Source organism: Ambystoma mexicanum, chromosome 11 (genome assembly GCF_040938575.1).
Source record: "Ambystoma mexicanum isolate Mex_15411 chromosome 11, UKY_AmexF1_1, whole genome shotgun sequence".
NCBI classification, from domain to species: Eukaryota; Metazoa; Chordata; class Amphibia; order Caudata; family Ambystomatidae; genus Ambystoma; species Ambystoma mexicanum.
This window is the reverse complement of record NC_090934.1, coordinates 556526116-556544197: the sequence shown is the minus strand read 5'-3', so window position 1 is coordinate 556544197 and position 18082 is coordinate 556526116. Positions and strand designations below refer to the sequence as shown.

The window sequence follows — 18082 nt, the reverse complement described above, 5'->3', positions numbered from 1 at the left end:
ACTATCCTAAGGACTGGGATTGAGTGATCCTACTTTAATGGACTTTTTGACTCTCTTGTGAATCATAACCATTGGCACTGCCAATTGTTTTATACATCTACCTTCGAAGTATCTACTTTGGAACTGGTGACGTTGGGCACAAGTTCCCAAATCATCTTAGTGTTGGACTGTATAAGAACTTTGGAAGCTGTTTTTATAATTATCCTAAAGTGTTTTGTATTTCTAAGGCATATGAGTAATAATTACCTGTGTTTCACTGATCATTGAATCAAAAGATAAAGGTTTTACTTGCTTAGTGTGTATTTTAAAGGCCTAATACATCATTGTATATTTTTACATGCCTGACCGTAAATATTGGTGGTGGCCTGTGTGGACTCATTGTAGCCCTAGACCACTATTGGACCCTTACTGAGATTAAGCCTTAACGCTCTGCTATTTTACCTTGTTTGGGGTTGGCTAATCTCTGTTTCTTCCCTTTTCACCACAACATGGTGGCCTCCCAGAATTCTCCCCCCAGGGCTGATTTTGGAAATCCATCTTAAGTCACTGTTTTGAGTTCAGGGCCAACTTCTTTGTTTCTGCCATGAGGGTTGACCTCCGCCATTTCTTTGCAGTGGCCATTGCTGCTCTCCGCCTGGATCTTGTTCTGAGGCGGACCCTCTGAAATAGTCGCCAATGTGGTGGTCCTCTCTTCATCGTGCCAGGGACGTCCAGCTGTCCAGTGCCAGGAGCCGTCTTCCCAGGGTGCGAATGTTAAGAAAGATGTTCGTTTTGCTGTTTTCCTTCTGCAGACTTCAATGGGACACCCTATATTTTTGCTATTGACTGTTACCTGGCCTGACTCTTTGAAGGCAAGTAAAGCCCTCATCTTTACCTCCCTTGCTTTTAGCTCACTATATGGGGAAGCTGATAGTCTTAAGGACTGATCAGTCAGTCCTGGGATAAACTGTGTCCCTTATTGGAATTCTGTATTTTTAATGCTGCACACATCACCTTAAACTGAAGTGCGGTTAGGATACTTTACATCCTTATAACTCTTTCTTTTGTAACTTTATGGCTATAAGCACAAACTGCACAGGATGGGCTGATGGCAGCAGATATTTTCGTACACTATTTTTGACATTTTACTTGTGAGCTTTTAACATAACATATACTCTAAAATATCTGTGCCACAAGATTTTTGCTTGTCCTTTGGCCATATTGTGCCTTTGCCGCCTTCCTGCCCTCTTCAGTCCACAGTTGCCATATATGGGAAGCCTTTTTCCCAGGCAAAGCTCCTGCTTTCCCAGGTAAATTTGCTGTCTACTTTTGTGGCCGGATGTGGCGGCTGGCACGGTCTGGTACTAGTCCACATCAATGCCACTCAGTGTCTGTTGCTGGGCAGAATGTTGTGCCAGTGGCTGTCCATGATTGGACAGCTCCTGCCAGTTTGAACGGTACATATCTTTGCCATTGGTGGACTTGGGGACAACTCCAGTCGAAAGCCTGGATAAATGGACTCCTGCGGCCAGTTCTCAGATCCTCATTGGAGCCAAGACCCCTGAAGAGAGCAGCCTGCTGAAGACCCAGACCTCGTTGTTAGAAGATCGCTGGCAGCCCTTTCTTCACTTGCCCAGCAAAGTCCTGCCTCTCTGCAGATCTCCTGAAGACCTATATCAGTGCTTCGCCCCATGAACTGATGGGAACAACCATTCGCGACCTCTGCTCGAAGAGCCAGTTGCTGGAAGTGCATCCTGTTTGCTAGCCAGGTATCCTCCTGGACTACATTGCTACATGGGTCGTACATCCAAGGGTGTGTATAAAAATTACAGATGGTCAAAATGGCTTCCGATTTCAAGTTTCTTCAGGGCCCACCATGGTCTAAGGGGAATTGGCGCTAGGGCCGTCCCTCTCTGCATCAGCTTCTCCGGTCTTATCCCCACCTCCCTAACCCAGGTTTCCCTAATAGGGGGATTAGTAGGTCTTAGATTGGTAACCCCTAACTGTTGTCTTCTGACTGATATAAGGGTGTCCCTAATTACGCTCACACCAGAATAAATGCACCCCTCTAGGGAAATAAGGCAAAAAGTCTATCTTGTAAGGATAACTAGTTTTAATCTTACAAACATGAGGATGGTAGCAAAGGACTCTGCTGCCTGAATGGTCTTCTTCTGTCCCTCTTCCGTTCCTTCCTGCCAAAGTGGTGCCCGGCAGGGGTTTATATAGTCCTGCCTTGCTGTAGTGGCGTCACTGGATATGGACCATAGCTTCATCCCAAACCGTCGTCCTTCCATAATAGGAATGCTCCAAAGCCTTCTTTTCTTCATTGTTAGTGGATTTATGTCAGGGCATGCTGCTGTACATTTTTCTGCCCTATTCAGAAACACACTGCAGCCCTGCAGAATTTTACAAACATTGAGGCCTAGCCCCAGGAAAAACTAAACATTTTAGTAAACAGTTTTCATTCATTCTGTCCATATTTCACTCCTGCTAATGTTATCTGGGCCCTGTAGTCTCATTTACACCTTATTTTCATAATCTGTCCCATTCTGAATTTTGTCACACAGAACATGTAAATCCCATTTTTATCCTGCATGGACCCTTGACGGACAGCTGGTGAGTTAATTTGTGTGCTCCCATTGCTAGTCTTAGTGACGAAACACAGCGGAAGCACCTGTAGTCCATTTTTAGCGCAGACCACATTCCTTCTGGGACGGAGGGAAGAGTTCGACAGCACTAAGATTTTAGAATGCATCGGATCTGACATTACAAATATATCCAGCTAATAGTTAATTGCGCCTTATATTTAAACAATAACTGCCTTCTTCAGTGCCTGCCCATGTCGGTGTTTGTGATTATATCTGCATAAGAGAGCCTTCCCAGTGCCCCTCCTCCCCCCCTAGTCCATTATAGCGCCTAAAAGAAGTTTTGCCCAATTCTAAAGCACTTGGAGGTGCGGGAAGACCCCAGTTCCTTCCCAACACTGGGGCTAAAGATTGTTAGAGATTTTTACTTAAGTCCACCTATGGTAGGGCCGAAAAAAACTCACTTTTAGGTGTGCATGGCTCCAATTCTTAGGTTTGACTAGAACTACCCAAAAGGTTTGGTAGCAAAGGATGAGCAGCCAGGCTTAGTCCAGGGGGGCGGGAGAAGAGATGTGTAGGTAAGTACAAAGACCTCAGGGCACACCTATAGTCAAGAATACACTTCTACACAGTAGATTTATAAAAATATGGTTATTCATTATAAATACTAAGGCAACTAGCACAATATTAGAAACACAGGTAAGTAAACTTATTCACATTTATACAGTAAGACATTTAAGCATGTGCAGCAGAACAAAGACAGGCAGACGCTGGCAAAGTTGTCAAGATAGCAGGAATCTTCAACATTGCAAGTAAGTAAAATGTTTAGTTAAAAATGGTTCTTGGAGGTCGGGTAGAACCCCTGAAGGTTTGTAGACCAAAGGACCAGTGTCCTTGGGCCTCGAGAACACAATTTGGTTGTTCATCCCAATGTGTCTCAGAGAGCTCAGGAGAATTCCGATTCAACACAGCAAGCACCTAGGTAAGTACCTAGGCGCAAGATGAAGAAAGAAGACAATGTCACTGGAGGTTCCACCAGGTGAGGAGACAGCAGCTCCTGTTCAAATTCTTGGCCTGGAGGCTGAAGAAGGAACTTTTGGCGGGAGCAGACCATCAGCTTCTTTGTATGGGGTCACCCAGCAGACTATCTTCAAGATAATGGCTCGTTGGGACTTAACACAGGCTTTGGTTCAGCGATGGTTGTCACACGTCTGGCTTGTCTCCATTTCTCGGTCCCCAACTTGGAAGGGTAGAGAGTGGGAAATAGTCACTCTATCTAGGTCCAGCAGGATGCACAAAGTTCCAGCCGAAGCCATGCTTTAGGAGATTATGCACAGTAGATTGGTCCGGGTCCCAGGGTATTGGGGAATTGCAGTCGAGGGACAGCTAAAAATGCAGGTTGTTTCGATACTGGTTAGGCCCACCAGTCAAGGGGAGGAAGTCGTCTGGTCTGGATCTTCCCAGTCGATCAGAAAAGGAGGTTGGAGCAGCAGCGGTCACACACCAGTCACTGGCAGTCGCTGGAGGTAACTGCAGATGTCCTTCCTTCTTATTCATCGGATTCTTCGTTCATGGGTTGACTCTTTCGTTCTGCTCCAGGACCCTCGCCCTTATGCAGGAACCCAGCCAATCGGCCATCATAAAACATTCAAACTTTGGGTGGTGGCTTTCCCAAGGGGACAGCCAGCCTCACAGTCAGAACTGGATTCAAGCAGACACACTGGACGACAAAGACCTGCAGAATTCCGGTGCATTCCCAGCTTCCTGTCCTCCCAGACACGCTGGCGCCCTCAGGCGGGATTCCCAGTGGGAGCCCGGCAAAGAGTGAGAGGGCCCTCCCCCACCCAGTACGGCAGAAAAACACTCATGAAAAAGGACAAGTCATCAAAAGTTGGCGAAAAAAGACCAGCACCATTTTTAGTACAATGGTGACCGATGTGTCCCTTATCTCAGCAGCGACCACAGCCTGCATGTAAGTTTCCCCAAAAATCGGTAGAAAATATCCATTACCACCAGCTACTCAGATGAACCTGTCAATGTAACTAGAAAGTTACAGGAGAAGTGGAAAAAGGGATACATTGTGTCCCTTCAACACTCCACATAAGGTGGGGTGTGCTGATTCCCCAATAAGGTGGGGCAGAGGCATTGCTAGGGGAAATCTGAGGGGGCTATGGCCCAGGATTGTTTGTTTCTAGTCCCAGATAGAAGCTCAGAGGCTACAACCAAAAGGCTAGCTAGGCCCGAGTCCCGACAGTCCTAACATTAATGTAGCCTCAGATTTTTTCCAGACCTAGCAACACCCCTGAGGTGGGGTGGGCTGATTCCACACAATAAAAGTAAGGTATGATAGAAAGTATCCCCCATCCTTGGAAACCGTTATCATAAGAAAAGTAAAAAGGGCAGTGCAAAGATCTCCAAGCAACACTGCATAGAAAATGATGTGTGCTGCAATAGTAAATCGCAGATTCCTTAAAAGGTGGAGGAAGGCATTACTCCAAAACAATACAACCAGAAGGGTAAAAAAGGTTCCCAGTGTTGGAGTAAAAGACTGAGTGAGGGGAGGAAAAAGGTTCCAAATCACTCAGGAGAACTGATCAGAAATCCAAGAGTCCAGCTGGGGGACTCATAAGTGGGGAGAATATTGTACAAAAATTAAGTTCTACCTAACAAAGATATTGTCCCCAAGACAATGGCTACCTCTCTCCCTAGGGACCTTCTAGGCTTTTCCTGACCTAGCTCTCTTAGTAGTTTTAGGGAGTTAGGAATGGTGCCTTCTTCCACCCGGTATCACATTCGCTTCACTCACACCCACTTGTATGTTACCCTTCACTATACTGGTCTCTTTAAGATGTTCTCCTCCCACCATGTCCCTATGCCTCCAATATTTCACTATGTCTTTCCACCTCCACCCTTCCATCTTACTTCCTTTCCTACTCATGTTTTTACTAATGCTTGTACCTCCAACTATCCCTCTACCTCTGTTGTCTTCATTTCCCTCCTTCCGTGCACACTACTTCCCTGCTTCTTACTTTTCTTCTACATAGACTCCCTGTTTCACTCTAGGTCAATAGCTGCTGCCGTTTACCCACTCACTGTCACTTTTCCGACTCTATTATTGTTTCTACTTCGTTGCTCACTATCTCCTTACTACCTTCACCCCCGCCCCACTACCACTGCTGTAAATTTACTTCTCTCTACTCACTAATGTACACTATCTCCCTCGGCTACCCAGTACCACTCTTCTACCTATTTCTCCGCTTCACTACTCCCGTTACCTACTGTCCTAACTCCCAATTAGCAGTGCTACTTCACAAACCTCTGGGATATGGTGCCCTGCTCACCCTCTTCCCCCTTCCCCCACCGCTCTACCTCTCATGCTCTACTGCTATAATCACACACTATACTCTCACACTGAAACACTCCACGGACCCCCTCCTTAATAATAGCCTATGCACTTCAATCACTCTCGCCTCCTCTGCTCTCTGACGTCCTCCACCGCCTCCTGTCCTCCCCAACTATCCCACACTAAATGTCACGACCCTCAGCCCTGATCCCCACTGGCAAGCCCATTGGCCAGGTGGAATCAGGGCTCGGATCACTAATGAGGCCTGGCATCCACTTCTCAGGCCCTTTGGCCTTTGGTGCCAGGCTCATTAGTAAGGAAATACATCTGCTTGAGGAACTACTTTATTTAGGCTTTCAGGCAACATGGAGGCATCCACATAGATTGATTCCTAGAACCAGTGTTTTGGGTGTGGTGGCCTAGGGACTACTTTACCTGGACTACTTTACAGTGTCTATTTAAACCACACCCGAACAAGACAACACGCTTTGCGTTTCTTTGCTTCTAGCAACGTGACGCTCACCGTGTCCAGCTTTCTCACGAGCCTGGTGAATTCCGGACCTGCAGAAAAACCAAGAACATCGTTAGCAGCAGAATCTTACCTGCATTCATCATCCTTCACTGCTCGCAGCTCCTGGGCAGCTCTGGTGGTGGAGTTCACCGCCCGGATCGAAGGACCTGAGAAAAGGAGAAAGACATCATTAAAGGAGGTAGTGGAGACATTACAACCACAAAGCGCTTAAAGACTTACCTGGTTGGTTGCTTTTCGGCCGGCATAGCTCCGGAACTCTATCTGCGCTGGGAACTCACCGCGACCTACGAAAAGAGAAAAGCACAGGTCAGTGAGGACAAGACATCGCTGCGCTACGCAAAGCGCCTCCTTACCGCATCATAGCGATATAGCGCGCCATCATCTCCCGGTGAGAGCCAGCATATCCAGTTCTCCAAGCGGACACTACGCGCTCCTAGGGAGATAAAAAAGAGACATTTAGAACAGAGAAAAGGCATGCAAGAATTACGACGCCATCAATCGCAATAAGACCTACCTGAAAGACACTACAAGGGCAGCAGTCAGTGAAGTAACTGGACCGCCCGCGCCCACAAAAGACAACGCGCCCCTGCCAGAGAAAGCAGGACGGAGAGCCCACCGATTCCGACAACCAGGTAAGAGAACCTGGAGGGGCTGGAAACACAAGGGAGGTGGGGGAAAACTTACCTTGGTAGCCCAGTCCTAATATAGTCTTCATTTCCAGGCGGAATCCCATCGACACCGAGACCACACCAGGGAATCATTGGGAAGGGCACCAACGACCAACTGGCTGGGTGGCGTCCCCGTGGATACCAGGTGAGCGTAACACTAAAGCATTCACACAAACTTATTTAAATACTCCACCCCCTCCCAGGATTGGCCACTTACCTTAACAAATAACTTAACTGGCTCCAGGAGTTAAATAGGGGAAGGCCATGGGAGGCCTTGATAGGCCTGGTAAGCTCTGCCATGTTCCAACCAGATCCCTGTTGGGGATTGCTCAAGGCTTGCATGGCCTTTTAAAAATAATATTCCCTGTGGCATAGTAGGTGTAAGGCCTTTGTGTGGCCTTTATTATTTAAAATGATCTCTGGTGGGCTAGTGGAGGCTTGTCCCGGTGCAGGCTCACACTGATGGCTGATGTTGTGAATGGCTGATGTGGAAGGTTTTCTGCAATCCTTTTCCACGCCCTCCTGCGTTAGGCGTCCAGTGTTGTGCTGCTTGTGGCAACCCTTCATTTTTTGTAGACCGCTGCTGTCTTCCTCTGCATGTAAGGAGGGGTAGGTATAGGGCCAGCCTGCACTTAGCCACCCATGTTGGGTTAGGGTGGGTCTCCCCCTCAAACCCCCAATTGACGGAGCACAACGCTGGCCCTGTCACAACAGGGATTTATCTAGCTTTGAACAGTGATGTTCTAGCCTGGTATTCTCTCCTGCGTCTCACCTAAGTTAGCTGGATTGGGAGACGGTCTTTTAAAGACTTTCCTCTTACAGCTACTTGTTGGCTCAGTCCAACTCTTCTGAAATCTTTCCAAAGAGACACCTAGCCTCCTGAAAATGTATTTGGACCGTGACTCTTGGGGCACTAGGCCCCATCTTCTCTAGCTAAGGAAGGACTTCTTAAGGTTAGAATCTGTTTTAAGATTTTGTGTGTTGTTTGCTAACTTCTTTAATCTAAACCTATTCGTTTTCAAAGTATTGACTACTTACCTAGTTCTATTTCTTTATTAACTTACTTTGCTACTCTTTCAGTATATTGAAAAGTGATTCTACCTATATTCCAAAGTGAAGTGTTAGCACTCTTAGCAGAGCACATTGAGGTGAATGTGTATACTGAGGTAAGTCAGAAACAGGAGATGGAAAACTCATTATAGTTTTGGCTTGGAACTTTTATTTATTCACATTACTCTCTACTCTAACCCCATCACTCTGTTCCCTATAGCAAAAGAAAGAAAAAGGGTTTGAAAGTGCACGTCAGATAGCCGTCCAAATAAATGTCTCCCATCCAGCAACCTATCTAACCTTCCACCATAAAGAAACAAAACCTAAAGAGAGTGTAATGGATTCTGGCCCACACTGTAGCCTTGTAACTCCTTGTTAGGTGGTGGTTTAAGAGCTGTTGCCCTTTTACCAGTTCCAGCCTAGATCAGCTCCCAAGGCTCCTGGAAACCAGTCTCTCAATGATGTTGGGCCTGTGGTTCTCTTAAAGTCTTAACAAACTCCTTTCAAAATGTCTGTTTGCCGGGCCACTCCCGGTTTGCTCTGGAAATGCTTTGGTCCCAGCCCTTGCCTGCAATCTCGCATTCTTCACCCCATCGTGGGGTTGTAAGTCTGCTCTTCCCGCTCTCGGGCTCTCTGCCCCTTTTTGTATTGGCATTACTTTAGCTCATCTCACCCTGGCTTGTGGTCTTTCCTGGCCAGTCTGCCTACTATTGGCTCTCTGATTGTTCCGCTTCTTGGCTCACAGTGGGACATTCCCCAGGGATGGCGGCAGCATGGGTCCTCCTTCACTTCTGGCCTCTGTGGCAGTGCGCAGGCTTAGGTTATTTCTGGCGGCTTCCTGGAATGGTAAACGTACAAATACTGCACCTTTATAATGCCGACTGCACGTATACTGCGCAGTCGGCATTACAAAAAATTCCGACTCCTACTTTCTTTACCCTCTTTAAGAAAGTTCAAATAAATAAATAAAAAGATGAAGAACCCTGCTGCGTTATTTCAGACCCAAGTAAGTGGTAGGAACTGACACTGCAGGGTTAGTGGGGTGTCGGCTGTGCACACAGAAATGTGCCACCGTAAAGATAAGTGGTGCAGGAGCAGGTATGGCAATGTGGGCCGGGGCATGCTGGCAAAAGTGATCTATCTCATCACTGCGCCGTGCCGTAATTGGAGTCGAAATTTTTGTCGGTGGAATTACGGGCAACGCAGTGATCACATAGATCCCCGGAATGCCAGTCGACAACCACTCTGGTGGTTGCGTCACTTCTTTGGTACAAAAAGGCCAGGCTCCTTGAGCTCCTGTCCTGGTGGCAGGCAGCAGCGTTCTGCCGGCTTCCTCTCTACCCAGTGCTCTACACTGACTGCGTAGGACTTCTCCTGAACTCCACCTCGAAGGGGGATGGGCTCTCCTCTGCATCTTGGCTCCGCAGGTCCGCAAGCCTCCCTCCTGCTAGCTCTCTTTCTTCTTGGTGTCGGTGAGACCCTACTTTTACGTCTGCCTCTAAACTGAGAGGAAACGACCCATTGGTTAGGTAACGAGAACAGCAACGGGTCAGAAGCCAAGACAGGTACAACTTTCTTACATTGTCTTGAGATTGTTCCCAGATAGCCCATGAAGGCATTGGCTGTCTGAGGAAGTAGAGGGTGGTACATATCCCTACTAAGCGTCGGCCTCTCCTCCAGGTGAGGGTCACTCCAGTGGGATCCTTCTTACTCTGTCCCCTAGCGGGTATGTAGCTTAGTGGGCCAAGCTCCCTAGTCCCCAAGGGGTTGACTCCCCCTTGGGGAGAGGGGACGAGTTCATTGAATTTGTCACAATTCATTAGTAGTGAATGTTTAGTGTTACTTAAAACCTGTGGTTTTTCATTGGTAAGAGTTGTCGAAGTCGTAAATAAATAATGGAGTTCTCTGTGTGTGCTTAACTGAATTCATCCCCACTCTCACACCCTCCTAGTTCTAAACCTCGCTGTTCATTTACACTACCCATTTATAGTTTGCCTAGACATTAGTGTTGGTCCCTGTTCATCAGTACAGCATTGCCTCTCAGAATCTGTAAACAGGGCTGATTCAGAAGATTCTTCTTAACAATCGTCATGGAGGCAATCCATTCAGAACTCTTCTGAGTGAATTTTTCACTGTTCTCAACCACAATGACTGTTATACTTGACCTAATCTTGATGCTCTTGCCCCTGTCATGAGGATCCGTTTGAAGTCCAAAGCCTATTCCACACGTTATCGACTTGTCTCCCGTCCGCTCTACTAACCATCCCAACTTGGTACCCAAACGCCACCTGCACTGGGAACCTCACTCTGAAAGTCTTTTTCAGAACATTAGACCACCCAGGTTTCAGGGTTCTTAATATCCCTATTCTCTTAAAGTTCTTATTCTCAGGTGCTCTGAAGGTGCCTGTGATGGTGCTGCTGCGATACAACCAGCTCAATAAATAAACTAAAATGAAGTACCCCTCTTGGAGGTTGTAGCTACTATCTATTCCTTCCGCACTTTACAGTGAATAGAACCCAAAGTCAAGTTACCTGCTTTTAGTCAGTCTTTTCTGACCTGAATGCCAGCTCAACCATGTGGGTCATTTGTTCCCTTGCAAGGACCAAAATTTCCCCTTTTATAAAACATTGCCACATGACAGGACTTTAATGAACAGGCAAGAAGAAATGAAATTATTGCACCCTGCATATCAGGCTCTAGAAAGTGGAACTTCTGGTGGAACACCTCGGTTCCAATAACTGCGCTGAGGAAAATGCAATCCCTCTCTCACTTTGAATGCTCTTTTAACGAACAATATGGCACAATGAGTCTTTGCTCATATGATTCTGCTTTGGCTACTTTCCCTCCATAGTTCTATGGATCCCCAAATGTTTTGCTTTTGAACCTGTACTGACTTTTTACAGGAAAGTGAAGCCTCCAGCTTCACTCTCCTGACCTTTTGCTAATTTTGTTATGGAGAAAACTGATCAGTCCTTCTGGCTAGCAGTACTGGAAAACAGCAGTACTGGAAAACTGTTTCCCTTTTACCTTTTTACCTTTTCCTGGTCACTTTTGAACAGTGCACATAGCATCTTACGATGCAGTGTAGTGGGGACACTTTTGTATTACCCTAGTGTTTTACACTTGGGATTTTTGGTTACTTTAATATGTGCCTAGAGACAAGCTGGTGGCAGCAGTCGTTTTAGCGTCATTTCTAGTGTACACATTTGCGTTTATCACATATGGCTACTGAAAGTGGCAAGTGCCCTAAAATGGTCACACCACAAGATTTTCACTTGTTCTTTGGCCATACCGTTTGGCCGCCTTCCTGTCTTGCCAGGTCAGGAAATCCCATATAAGGCCATGCACTTGCTTGGGAAAGCTGCTGCTTTTGTGGGCTAGGGATACCTTTGTGTGTGGCGCCCAGGAAGTGGGTGGGGACTGTTTGGCCCCATTCCACATCTGTGATTTCTGAAGCTATGTGTGTGGTATGAGTGAAACCCACAGTGGTCCCTGATTTGACCACTGCTGGATGTTTGAATGGTGCAAATCCTTCCCATTGATGGACTTCCTTCCAGGCAGAATCTTGGATAATAAGAGAACTCCTGCAGCAATTTCCGGAGATTAGCAGAGTATCCTCTGTAGAAAAGCAGCTGACTGAAGATCCGTGGACGACTCCCGTAGAGGACCAGCATCTCTTCCCGCGTTTGCCCTGGTGAAGCCATGTTGGACTACATGATCTGCGAAAGCCCTGAGTGGTGCTTCAACTCCTGTACTGTTGGGACCAACAAGTCTCAATGCTTTTTCGAGGATCCAGTTGTACCAAGCCTTCGGAAGTGTCCCTGGACCACCCGGTGGTCTGACCAGCTCTTTAGTGGGCTACCACGCTAGAGCCGTCCCCATTATGCATTTGTCACCAGACTTTTGGTAGTCACCAGCTTGTGGTGTAAGTCACCTTCCTGATGAATTTCAGTCTCCCAGCTTCAAGAGATCCTGCTCTGGAAGGTCTTCTTCTGCAGTGACTGAAAGGACATCTTCCATCGCATGTGTGAGGTGAACATCGCTGGAACACTCCTTCCTCTGTCTTGTGAAGTGTCCTGAAAAGGTTTGCATCGGTGCCTTCTGCATTTCTTAATCGCCAAGGGTTGCTCTCTGCTCCTGGAAGCAACCGGAAGAATCCTTGCACCAACAGCTCCTGGGTACCTATCACTGGAACCAACAGTGGGAAAACCTACCTCCAGTGACCCCCCCAATCGACCCACCTAGTCATCTGGGAAAATTGGAGTTAGAGGGGGGTAAGTAAACGCATATCTTGTGCCCCCCCACCCCTGTTCTCCTTAGAATACACCAGAGTTATTCCATTCGACTGTTCTTTGATCGTCGTGTCTAAAGCAGTTGTACCTGAAAGATAGCACATTTTTTACCCACCAGTAACTTTTGTTGAACATCTTCTCTGGAACTTTTCACCAACACAAGAACTTTACCTACATCGGACACTTTCTGGGGGAGAAGCATTGTGACGTTTGTGCACAACGCCCCCACTCTTCATAGGGATTGGGCTTCTGAAGTTAGGGCACGTTTCTTTTGACTTGGTTCCATTTCCTGCATCACTTACCTTTGTGTTGATTGTTAGTGAATGCATTTCTAAGAACCAATGTTGACTGTATATAGGTTTATAATTGAGTGTTGTGCAAGTGCAATATTATCACCTGCTTGTCTCATTTTATAGTGTGTTTTGGGCCCAAAATAAATATAATATTTTTGTACTTGCCTGTCTAAATTGAATTATTGTGTGCCTCATTGTGTGGACTCATTGTGGACCCCCTGATCCCACTCTCACACTCGTGATAATAGCCTTGACTGCTCTCCACGTTTACCTTGATTGAGTTTTGGGTAACCTCTCAGAGTTGCTCTGTTCACTATAACTAATGTGGCCTCCTAAAATCTGTACACCAATCAGATTTTAGAAATCCATCTTAACACATAGTCACGAGGTTAAGATTTTTATATTCAAGCTTGATGTGACATAATTTCCATGGCTTTTCCAAAGTGCTCAGTCACATTGTTAATGTGTGTTCATTGTTTTGCCAGTTGTTCAACAGAATCCTGGAGAAGTCTGTGGAGGAACAGATGGTGGCAACCAAAGAGATTGTCATGGAACCAACCCTGAAATCTCTGAATGATGACCTGGTGAGATGACATTTACTTTGGTGATATGGGTTGATGAGAATACATTCTTTGATCGTTATTGGAGACTGCTTGTTGGCTTTCACATAGGGAAGGAAAGACATGGTTTACTGTGGATTGCCTGTTCCCAAGCCAACACTGTTCTACACATCTGGCAGATGCCCGTCAGTTACCAGTTACTAGCTTTTTCAGTTCCAACCCAAATGACATCCGAGCCATTATCACATGCTTTACCAATTACTGAATCACACTGTCACTAGAGCTCTTTAAAAGTATGATCATTTCAGGGTGTGTTTTCAGTAGTTGCAAATTATTCACATTTCGTGATTTGTAAAACTTGTGTATTAGGGTATTGCTTGACCTTTCTCTCCAACCTCTTAAGAATCTCCCTCTGAGACCAACGTTGGTTTAGCTCGACAACGTAATACCCCCTCTTAAATTGTCCACTTATAGTAATTACACACCTTCATTCTCACTGTTTATGCTGCTTCAAGACTAACCTGGATTTTACACCTTTTGCTGTAAAGTGAGTTCTGCATTTCAGGCCACTAGAGAACATATTTTGTTGGTAACTGCCATAGTCAACCCAAGACTTAACTGGAACAATGTCTAGTCTCCAGTATAAGGACTTGCCAGTATAGCATCACCTCTACCCGATCCTATTTGCCCCTCTTTTCCATGAAGAATGGCCTCAGCACCAGCTACTAGGAAAATGTTTCCCATGTTCATGAGCCTTCATGACTTTAACGTGACACGCATGACCAGCTCCAAGAAATTCCAAAATGCTCCAAACAGCTACCGTTCTAGTGTAAAGGAAAACTAAAAGGCCCCGATTTGCTCTGCTGTCGGCACCTCTTCTAGGAGTGAAAGTGGCCAGTTTGAATGCAGATGAAGGTTGATGGCTGAAAGGTTTTCAATGAATCTTAACCACTGGCAGGAGCTCTTGGCAACTCTACCGACCATTGTATTCAGCCTGCCATTCATTTGTAGAAGGGCAAAGACCATGTGCATATCAGGCTTGGTAACACCCCAAAAAGGGCAGGCCAACCCTAACTGCTAAGTCACACCCCTTTGGTACAAGACCACAAGCAACCCCAGATATGTTTACTCTTCATTAGGTCATTATCCGTGAGGTGTAGCTTGGGTCTCTAGGTGCATCAGACTTGGGACACACGTCTGGGCATACCTGTCGCACTTTGGGAGACCAATGAAAAACTGAAGGTTGATGGCTGGATGATTATGAATGAATCTTAATCACTGCTAATTGTTCTAATCAATTTGTTTGAAATTACACTACAAAAAACAATGTCTTACTCTGACCTTGATTGTGGAATTCTCTTTGCACTGAATCTGTGTGAATAAAGTTCTTGTTCGCTTTCAAGAGTTTTGCGTGTACATAGATAATGACAGGAGTAGTGAATTCCACCCAATACTAAAGTAAGATAAACACATTTTGACTGCCGTTAGAGTAGACTTATACGTGTCAGAATTAAATTGTCCTTTTCTTGCCCTTTACCTGTATTTATGTCCTAATTGTCTGTGATGAGTAAAGGGTATTGTGTGCCCCACAGCAGAAACATTTTAAAGATGTTACTAGCACATGACTCCTTGCAGGGTAAAGGTTTATGGGACTGGACCAGAGTCATCTTTGCAGAGGCCCGTTTGCCTTGCAAACCTGGTAAGGAACTGGATCTATACTGTCTTATGGATCACTGTTTTGCAGATCCAGACAGCTTATCATTTGGGACCACATCTCCCAAATACTGCCCACAGCAAGAGAAATGTTACATAAAACTTAATTCCCGAACACTCCCTGAATGTGTCCGATGTTAGCGGGGAATTTCAGTTGGTCCCTAGCTGAAAGAATAAAGTCAAATCATTATATTTTATTAATTGTATGCAAAACTGTTTCTGAATAAAACCATAATTAAGTGGAAAGAACCATACATGATAGCTGATTGGGAGTTTAGTCATATTGCACATTTAGCAGTACTTTGAGGTGGGTTTCGTTGTAAGACTAGTGATGCTTCCTTTCCTCTTTGAAACCCCTTTTACAATGCTTTGTTTAAATGGTAGGAAAAACTATCCGTTTCACGAGGTTGCACATAAACGGAGACACTAACTCCAGCAGAAATTCTTGCAATGTCATTTCCTGTCACCTGGCAGCCGGCTCCCTGTAACTTGAGTATTCTAAAGGTTTTGCAATGTAGGCAGCATGCAATGCCACCTTTACACTGTTATCATGGTGTTGCTGCACCGTGAATTTAAATTAGTTATCCAACCCAACCTTGTGAACTAACGTTATGAGCAAGTATGCATGGAAGATTGCCATGCAGTGGATTAGGAGACTGAGAATGTAGACCCGATTCCAATGCCTAATAGAAGAACACTCTTCTTGCTTGCATAATTTCTGTTTAACTTTCTCTCTCCCTCATTCAGGAAGAGGCTGCAAAAGAATTCCAGGACAAGCACAACCAAGAAATTGAAAAATTGAAGGGCATGGACCTCTCCCAGTAAGATTATATTTACGTTCTTGTCCCATGTTATAAAGTATGTTGGTTATAGGAAACGTAGGTTTTTGAGTATATGGTAGGGCGCTCCAGCTGCTGAACAGGTTGAGGTTTTAAGGAAAGGTTGGTGCTACAAGCAGCAGACGTGTGTCTGCCTACTCCAACAACGGTACTCCTAATTTTACGCCTTGAAACACGTGTGTGTAAAGGTGCGTTATAAATGCCATATCATTTTTATCAAATTGTATTGTATTACCAATATATGGGGCAACCACACACAATGCGAAGCATAGAGGTCAGTGAAGATCCAACCACTTCCTAAACTACATGTGTTGCCCACTAACTGGTGGTAGACACAGTACAATGCTAAGGAGTATGAAGAAAAGGGGACCCCTAAACAATAAAAACATAAATTAATACAGTCATGAACAGGACCACAAAATGCCACATAGTAAACAGTTACACACCTACCCAAACACTCAAGCATCTCCCAAACTCTCTCACAGCTCCAGTGGCTCCCAGTGCCCCAGATAATTGATTTCAATGGACTTTGCTTCGCATACAAAGCCATCCACCTTAAAACCCAATCCTAGCTTCACAACAAACTCTTCGTCCACATACAAACACCAGGCAAGTCACCTAAAAAAACAAGCCTTTGCCCAATGGGCATCCAGATCCTGCAACATCCTGCCACTTAAGATCCGTACCCGACCTTCTGAAAAAGCTTCAAATTATACATCTTTCCCCACACCTAATCCAGCTAGACCACACCACCCTCGCTATCCTTTGTCTATCCTGATCTGAAAATATTCTAACTTCTCCTTCACTGCCTCCCTTTTGAACTTCGGAAGGCTCTTTGAGACCCTCTCGGTATTACCAGTGCTGGATAACGAGTCAAATAAAATAATGATTACAGTAATTCCTATAACTCTAGCACATAGTAGCATAGATGCTACAAAGGCACCATACATCAATATTTTCTTTTCGTATTTATTTTTTATATAGCGCCTTACGCCAAGGCGCTGACCAAAACAAATTTACAGTACAATAGAAATGAGTAAGTGAATACAATAAAAACAATATGATTTACAATGAGACTTGGAGTACAACTAAGGTTGAAGTAAGAATTTATTTAGAGCAGCACGGAAAGTAGAATAATAGTGGATAGACCGCAGAGAGAAAGGAAGACCGTTCCAGTAGGGAGGAGCCAATAGAGAAAAAGAACAAACGAGAGGAAGCACCTGGAGGACGAGGTACAGTTACAAGAAAGTGGGTTTGAGAGTGTTAGGGAGAATTCTAATTTCTGTGCTGATTCCCTACAACCTTATAGACCCCAGCTCTTTTGCTGGACTTTAGGACTTTTTAATTTTCACCCTGGAGTAAGTGAGCCCTTTTTCTCACTCTTTCATGTGTTTTGATCTGATTTGGATTATGCGTTTCCTTTGGTTTTGGAGTCTCACAAACTCCATAGGCATCTACTTTTTGTATGGTGACACACATCACCTTCAGTGCAGTGTCACAGAAAAATCCTTTAGATTTCTCATACGGTTTAAGTAACTTTTTATTGTGTAAACTTCTGTTCCCAAGAATAGTAAAGTGAGATTGACTTTAGTTACGTATGTGGAGTGCTGGGGGGGTTACTTGGTAGCCCCTATTCCTACCTACTCATGTATAAAATGCTATGTTACCCTCACTACTTTCAATGGCATTGTGCTTTTCTACCGCAGCTGAACCCTCCGCTCCAGTATAGCACCCATGGGTGACCATTTTGTCAAAATGGCCCTGGTCTTCTTTTTACGCCATTTTCTGTTTGTGAGGTCTTTCTTGGGTTTTACTCTGCACGCCAAGCCAGGTTTGAGCCCTTTGTTCATTTTGCCTTTGGCAGGCTTCAGTACTGAAACCCGCCTCTGGCTCCATTGTGTCTGGAAGTGCAGAAAATGAGAGAGGTTCCCGAATCTCCCCTGTCCTTTGTCTTTAGGAATGCCTGAATGCACCCAGTTCTGATTGTCTGGCTGTCCTTTTAGGACAGCCACCCTGCTGTTTGAGTGACAGCCTAGCCTTTGCATGAATGGTAGAAACCTGCTTAAAAGGCGAGGGTTTTGGGACTAGAGGCAGTCGACCACTGGTAAGAACACCCGACGAAGAAACTGTGAACGAAGCTTGCTGCATCCTCCTGGACCTTTGAATTGCCCGGTGAAGCCCTGCTGCTGTGCTGAAACTCCTTTTTCTGATCGACAAGAGTAGCTCT

The 18082-nt window shown here is 45.4% G+C and overlaps 1 protein-coding gene across 3 annotated transcripts in view; it reads left to right on the top strand.

The window, feature by feature from the left end:
- Nucleotides 1–18082, top strand: part of NAT10 (N-acetyltransferase 10) — a 722602-nt gene that overhangs the window by 626517 nt on the left and 78003 nt on the right. For all 3 annotated transcript variants that reach the window (XM_069623384.1, XM_069623382.1, XM_069623383.1), the window contains exons 26-27: nucleotides 13229–13327; nucleotides 15764–15837. In XM_069623384.1, the coding sequence (XP_069479485.1) occupies nucleotides 13229–13327; nucleotides 15764–15837 (173 nt within the window). The remainder of the gene's footprint in view (nucleotides 1–13228; nucleotides 13328–15763; nucleotides 15838–18082) is intronic.